Source organism: Pyrus communis, chromosome 14 (genome assembly GCF_041283825.1).
Source record: "Pyrus communis isolate YQ-2024b chromosome 14, ASM4128382v1, whole genome shotgun sequence".
Classification (NCBI taxonomy): Eukaryota; Viridiplantae; Streptophyta; class Magnoliopsida; order Rosales; family Rosaceae; genus Pyrus; species Pyrus communis.
Genome location: NC_142578.1, coordinates 17,105,941 through 17,114,155, shown reverse-complemented (window position 1 = coordinate 17,114,155; position 8,215 = coordinate 17,105,941). Strand labels below are relative to the sequence as shown.

The following is an 8,215-nucleotide window of genomic DNA, read 5'->3' as shown; positions in this document are numbered from 1 at the left end:
AAGTCTTAACTGATTACGTTTGAGGTGGTCAAATTAGCCATAATTGGGCAAGCTGTCTCATTATTCCACTTTAGTTTTGGTCATCTTCTTTTCATGTCTTTTTGATAAACAAATTTGGATTTTCTGGGTGCGTGTGTGGAAAAGTAAATATCACCGATCATTCATATCTAAGAATGAAGTAGTTTACTTTTAAGTTTATAATATGAGAAATGCTAAAGAGATTATCTCAAAAATGGGACTCTCTATGAACTCTCTGACACCTCATGTTTTTAGCATAATATTTTATAATATTAATACGGGAATTAGAGATAAATTGTGAGATGACACAGAGTCCATGAAGAGTCCCATTTTAAAAGAGTATCCTTAGCAATTTTCTTTTAACATAATTACATTGTAGGTCTCTACAGATTCTGTGTGCTTGCATCACTATGACAAAACACTCGACTCACACAAACAACAAAAATTGTTCTAACAAAGTAATTTTGCAAAGAATAATTCTATGGTGCCCTTGTTTAGGGTATTGGTACTCTTTGTAAGATTATACAATAATCACTCATCAAATTTACTGTCCAGCGCTAAATAATCATATATAATACAGAGGTTATAAAAGTTAGAGCTGGACATTTTACATACACTACAACATTAAATACTTTGCACCACCAAGAATATTTGTCGTCCAAAGCATTTCCAGGTTGCATAAAACCTGTGACGATGCAAACAACGTAGCGCAGAATTTGTCACACTAAGGTCGTGAAGAAAGACCTTGCACAACGAAGAGTGCAGTTTCATCACGCAGCAAAACGATTGCGCGACGCTTTACTGCTTGTCACAAGAATGGTATATGGACAAAGGTTTTTGTCACATTGATATAAGAGGGTAGAAGTGTGCTTTGTGATGAGAAATTTCTGGGGGCCTCTATGGTTTGTCTCAAAAATGTTTGCACGACGAAACATGTAAGACGCGTGGTTTTGTACGACGACTTATCTTCATTGTGCAAGTGTAATTTTTTATTAAAAAAAGAATGTAATAAATAGAAAAAATAGAATGTTATTAAAAATATATTGCATACAATTGACAAAAAAAAAAAAACAAATTAATGAATAGAAAAATAATTTATTTATAATATAAATAAAAATGTACGTGCAAATACAAAGTTCAACAAGAAAGCAGGATAAAGAAACTACGAAAAAAATGAGGCATAATCTATAGGCAAGTCGTTTGGAGGTGCTTGGTAATCTTGCTACTGGAAGGGGGTGGGGTTGGGGATGGGGTTGGAGGTCAACGAATCTGATTGCTGTGTATGCTTGGGGTGAAGGGGCTCTGACGGTGGTGGTGCAGAAAATCGGGGAGACGGATCCTAGAGGAATTGAGGGCCTATACAATAAATGACATCTGAGTCTTGTACGATGCGAGCTCACTCCTCAGGCCAGTGACTTCCTACTTCAAAGCCGTAACCTCGCCCTTTGACTGGGAGGATGAAGAGGCTTCACTCTCCCGCCACCTAGCATTTCCCATCCATCAACAATATGTCCCTGGCCTCCAACCGAAAGCCTGGTCCAACGTCTCTGTAAGGTTTTGAAAGCTCGCATCCTTAGGGGGATCCACAGACTTGATCGGCGTATTCGGGGGAAGCTGGGAGGCGTACTCCTCAAGGATCGACTGACCCTTCTCCACCATAGTCGCTTGTGAAATAAAACATGGAATATTAATAGCAAACAATTTGAAATAATTAGTATAAATCTTTAATCCATAAGAAATTAATTACATGAAGGGACTCGGTCAACTCATCCTCGGGTCAAACATAAACGTCAGCAAAGACGTCGATCTTCGGGAATTTTGAACTCCCCTAGAATAGAAAAAGATAAGGAAAATGTTAGTACGGAAAAAAAAAATTATTAGAGACATTTTAAAATTGGAAATGAAAGCTTTAATATATACATTCTGCCGCGCGTCCATCCTATATGAGAAAGGCCTCAAACTCGAATGGTGGAGAAGAGTCTTCTTCTCCCGATTGATCTTGTTCGTTCACCTTCGCCTTCTTCCGTTATACACAAAATAAGCGTATTAGTTGTAATATTTAAAGAAGAAAAAAAAAAGTAATAAACACTAGTAAAAATTTTAAAAAGTAAAATGAAAAAAGTCTTATTTAAAAACGCACCACATAGCGCGTCTCCTGAAAATGACTGCAGAGCCAAACCCAACTATCTTCTCAGTCCTCTGATGTGGTAAAAACTAACACACGAATTAAACCCTATAAATTATGCAATCGTAGTTTGAGTAAGTAGGGATCGTTCTATTCCAGGGATTATAAGGGATGCTAATCAACACAAATTAAACTTACAAAACTAAAAACTAAGTTAAACTAACAACAAAACAATGATTGGGGAGATTTTTGACGAATTTAATAAAAACAAAAGTAAATGGCAGCAAATAAATTAAGTTGTGAATGAAATATGGATGAAAGGATAGCTAAAGGATTCTTCTCCACACATGAATCATATGCTTACAAATCGATTTCCAATAATTCTTCCTATAAACCATGAATGACAATGCCCCAAATTAACTGTGAAGAACACCAATTAACTCTCAAATTTTCCTAAGTTCATTGAATTGGACTTAGCGATGGAACCAAATTATTCTTCTCAAGTTCCCTAACTATGAAAAGCATGATAGAGATACATCTCAAAGATCATTAAGTTCTGTGAAAATCATAAGCATTGACAAAGCATTCGTAACTATGAAAAGCATGATACTCTTGCCAAGAATTTACTTAACTCAATCATGACTAGTGACTTTTACTACTTGCAAATATATGTTCATAATGATTAGGTGAAATTCCCTTATATTCTACCATCAAATCCCTGCATGAAAACTAAGTATGCATCCTTAATAAACATACAAGAATAAGTTCTTTATAAAGTAGATAAGTAAATTGCATTCATGTTCTATGAAACAATAACTGGATGTAATCAATTTATATAAAACATATGATCATGGCTTTGAATTCACCTCTAGCTAAAAAGAAACTTAGTTGCACATGTTCATCATAACTGAAAAGCAATGTAAAATAAACATTGAAATTTAGAACAAAGAGAGAAAGAACTTTGAAAATTCCAGCGACTTCAATGGATGAATGGTAGATGTGGCACACCTCTTAACGTTGCAGAACACTTCATATATATATATATATATATATATATATATATATATATATATATATATATATATATATATAGGGCATGACTAGGGTTTTCTTTTAGAGTGAATGACAAGAGAGGAAAAATAGGTAATCAAAATTGGGTAATTCGCCTAGAATAAAAAGGGCATGTAAAAGTGGCAAAAAGGCAAGTTTTTATGGGGTAAAAGAAGCTGCAAGATATTCCAAAGTGATCCCAGCAACTTAGCCTTTTATTTTGCACGTTTTTGCCTTATTTGGCACCTCCAAATCAGACTAGATATACCAATTCCTTTCCCATTCTTGCAGCCAGATTCATCTAACAAGCTAGATTCATCTTTGATTCATTATTGGACTTCAAAACAAGTAACAACTTCTCTCCAACTAGGATTCCTCTTTCTTGTGTGATTCCTTGCCTTCAAAGCCTGAACTTTAATTTCTCCAGATTTTAGCACATGTTTAACACCTTTTGAACACCAAAACGTCCAGCCCATATGCTATCCCTACCTAATATCCAATCCAAGTCCAATACTGCTCCAAATTGCTCCATTTGACTATTTATTGTCCTCTTTACCATTTGGACCTACAATAAAACGAAAATAACTTAAATTACTATAATAAATGGAAATTAACTAAGTAAATGCAAAGAAATAAGATAACAAAGTCGCATAAATTTGCTCCTATCATCCTCGAACTCCTTCGAGCAACCCTCCTCGAGAGCAACTTACGGATCATTAAACATCTCGAAATATAGGTGCATGTCACTCTTCTACTACTTGTAACATTCAAAAAAGAGCCGATTGAGGTACGCCAACATGTCGTTGTTGATGTTATCAAAATTGTAGTTTGTCTGCATTGTAACAAATATTACAAAGGTATTAGTAATAAAAGACATTAATAAATATAAATATATAAATTTTACAAGAAAAGCATTAAAAAGGTGACGATACTTACCAATAAATGATTGCACACCGTGTTCTTCACCTCCTCCGCCCTCGCCTTCCAAGACTTCCACCACATAGGGAAAAAGGTCCGCACAAAGTGCCCAATGTCATGGACCAATGCACTATGCTACTCCCAGAAAAGGAGCTGCAAAAAATTGAACTTTAAATCCTACAGAAACTAAAACATGGGAAATTTCAGATCTGGGATTTTAATTTTATATGATTTCAACTACACCACAGCAAATACTAGGAATTGGGTTTTTGATAGAATTAAGCACCCTAAACCTAACCCCACTGCCCTAATTACCCCCTATCTTAAAATTAAAAAACCCCCAAATTTAAGAACCTTAATTCTAATCCCTAATTTAAGGACCCTAATTGCAACTCACTTCCCTAATTCTAACCCCTAATTTAAAATCAATAACCCTAATTTAAGAGCCCTAATCTATCCCCAATTTAAGAAAACCCTAATCTAACCTCACTGCCCAAAATTGTTCCCCTAATTTAAGATCTAAATCTAACCCTAATTCTAACCCCCAATTTAAAAAAAAAAAAAATTAAAAAAATTAAAGCTTTAAACCCTAATTAACATGGTAAATAAATAAAAGTGAAAAAAAAAATTAAGAGGAAATTACCTCTTGGAGATGAAGATGCAACGACTGAAGAAAGGGACGGATAGACGAGGTGAGTGTAACATCCCACATCGCCTAGGGGAGTGATCCTTATATGTATATTCCCATCCCTACCTAGCACGAGGCCTTTTGGGAGCTCATTTGCTTCGGAGTTCATTGAAACTTCGAAGTTCAGCAAGTAGCGCACGAGAGCACTCCCATGATGGGTGACCCACTGGGAAGTTCTCGTGTGAGTTCCCAAAAACAAAACCGTGAGGGCGTAGTCGAGGCCCAAAGCGGACAATATCGTGCTACGATGATGGAGCGGGCCTGGGATGTGGCGGAGCGAGTAGCGCGCGAGAGCAATCCCATGATGGGTGACCCACTGGGAAGTTGCTCGTGAATTCCAAAAAACAAAATCGTGAGGGAATGGTAAGCCCAAAACGGACAATATCGTGCTACGGTGGTGGAGCGGGCCTAGGAAGTGATCCGCCCTGGGCCGGGATGTGACAATTTGGTATCAGAGCCTAACCCTGGCCTCGTGTGTGCCAACGAGGATGTTGGGCCCCTAAGGGGTGTGGATTGTAACATCCTACATCACCCAGAGGAGTGATCCTTATATGTATATTCCTATCCCTACCGAGCACAAGGCCTTTTGGGAGCTTACTGGCTTCGGGTTTCGTAGAAACTCTGAAGTTAAGCGAGAAGGGAGCTAGAGCAATCCTATGATGGGTGACCCACTGGGAAGTTGCTCGTGAGTTCCCAAAAACAAAACCGTGAGGGAATGGTAAGCCCAAAGCGGACAATATCGTGCTACAGTGGTGGAGCGGGCCCGGGATGTGACAGTGAGTGACAGAGAAAGGGGGGAGATGAGGTGAGCAACGGAGAGTGGTAATGCCAAGGGTAAGAAAGGGTGTTGATGAAGAAGAACTAAGTTTGAGAGATGGGCGGCAATGGCGTTAGTGTTGGAAATATGCCCTAAAGCCAATCATATAATAAACTAATCTAGTTTAATATAAAGGGCAAAGATTATTGTTTAAGCCGTCTCATGTAAATGTTATATGCTTAAACGATAAGTCCAAAGAATGTGTAATTGGGAGAATGTGATAATGCAAAGTAGTTCTTTGACCTGAGGCATCATAGTTGTCTTATGGTTAGGTCCTTGATCTTTGACTATGTCAAAGTCACTCCGTTAAAGGTATCCACAGTATAGTTGGGGTTAAGCCACTTAGCTATCGAGGCAAGTGGATGCACAACAAGGGATCCCTAACCTTCAAACTGTTTGAGGGAGAATACTCCATGATATGATTAAGAATCTCTAGCCAAAGTATGAATGAGATTTAGGAATTTGTTCCAAATCACATTCAAGGTAATCATATAAGTAAGAGAATCACATTGGATAGTAGACATGAACAAACTATCAAATCAAACAATGTGGTCAAGAGTATTGTAGTAGAGAAAGACCGTATTGCATTGTAATCTCAAATTGAATAGGTTCTCCACCTCTTCTGATTAGCTTGGGTAGCCATGACATACTGCTAGGTGTCACTCATGGTTTGTGGAAGCTCTAAAAGTGTATAATCAGTAAAAGGGAGAATTGAAAAGTAAATTTCAATTCACAATCGATTTAAAGAGTTCTAATCGCCCACTGCCTCGCTAAAAGGAACTTAATGGATCATACACTATGTAAGGTAAAGATTGAAGAAACAACGGAGATGAGTAAGGATAATTAAATGGTTTAATTATTTATGGCTAGGATTAATTAATATGTTAATTAATCAAACAATAAGTTTGTTTTAGACCTCGGGCTACTTTTGGACCTTAAGGCCCAATGGGCTTCGAATGTCAAGTCCAATAACTCAAGTTGTATGACAACTTGAAAAACACAAAGGGCATGAAAGCCCAATGAACCCACATGGTCGGCCATAGAGAGTGTGAGGGAGAGTTGGTTTTAATTTCAATTATGCCACTCAATGTAAGTAGCTATAGAAAGGAAATTATAACCCATTCCCTCATCAAGGGTTTTCAAGAGAGAAAAGAGAAAAACACAAAAAAGCTCTCTCTTCTCTTAGGAGGCCAGCCACCCTAGGAAGAATGGACTAGCATCCATCTCTTCCTAGGTCACTCATCTCTTCCTCAATGCTCTCCTTGGTGTGGAAACTTAGAGGTTCCCTTTCTTAGGAACTTGGAGAATTGATTCCTTCATCCATATCCAAGAAGTCATGGAGCTAAGAAGCAAAGTTCCTCCATCCACATCCATGGAGCCAAGGAGCATGAAGACTAAGGAAAGAATGCCCTCACATGGGTGAATATCCTTTTCTAAGTGAAGAGGTGCTTCAAAAGTTTCTCAACTCCTTTCTTTAAGATTTGAGTTGAGTCTTGGTTCACCACAACTACTAGGCCTTGAATTTCATGGGTAAAGTTTTGTTTTTGAGTGTGTACAAGCATGATTCCACCTTTAATTGTTAATTGCATGCATAGATGTTGCTCAAATAAACTTGTTTTCACAAATTATTCCTTCAGTCAGTAGAGAAAGAGGGAAAGAAAGAGAGAGAGGGTATTGGGAAAAAACAAGGAAGAAGAGAAAAGTGAGGGGAGGAAGAAGATCAATAAATACATAGAAGCTTGCGCACAAGGTTACAAACTTCGTCGCGATGTTTTTTAAAATTTTAGCAAAAAAAAAAAAGGCGCCTTAATTTTCAGACACTTGCATGACTCCTAGATTTCGTCGCACAAATATCCTTCGCGTGATGAAATGTAAGTATTCCTCGCGCAAGTGTATGAAATTATTATTATTTTTTTTGGTCAAAAGATAGACTTTATTTATAATCTAATCAAAATGTTTACATCTATAGCAAGTGTCTAAAAATTAAATCCCCGCATAAAATTGAAACGCTTGCATGATGAAAAAGTGTTGTGCTTCACGCAATTATGTTTAAAAGTGGTTTTTTTTTTTTTTTTTTTAGAAATTTGATTAAAATTTATTATAAAATACTAATAAAACAAATTTATTTACAAAGTAATTCACATATAAAATGCATTAACCATTTAACGTATTTTACAACAAAAATTACAAATAAATTGCATTATTCTTCATCCGAACTATAATAACTTTCCCTTTCGTCGCTATCATCATTTTCATTATCCCATTCCTCATCATCATCGATAGGTACGTTACCATCATCGTTTGTGCCCACTGGACCATCGTATCGTGGAAGATTACCGAGGTTAGTTATGATTGATTGAATCGGTATTTTGATTAAAGATACTCCTTCTATCTGAAATGGTTCTTGGATAAGATTAGTATCTTAGAGTGTTTCCGCACCAATTTCCATCGAAAATTCTAGACGTTGGTCAGCGACATTGTCAATGTTGTCGTCAGTTGGGTCTTGCTCTGGTATAGCATACATGTTCCTATGATCCATCTTCTGAACAACTTTCTAACCACTCTCGGCTTTAGGGTCTTATAGATACAAAATTTGTTT

At 37.0% G+C, this 8,215-nt stretch overlaps 1 protein-coding gene across 1 annotated transcript in view; it reads left to right on the top strand.

Annotated features, from left to right (window-relative positions):
• The first annotated feature begins 4,135 nt into the window (after positions 1-4,135).
• The window catches only part of LOC148691302 (uncharacterized), a 90,246-nt gene continuing 86,166 nt past the window's right edge, over positions 4,136-8,215 (top strand). The window contains exon 1 of the mRNA XM_088683980.1: positions 4,136-4,205. Within this exon, the coding sequence (XP_088540106.1) occupies positions 4,136-4,205 (70 nt within the window). The remainder of the gene's footprint in view (positions 4,206-8,215) is intronic.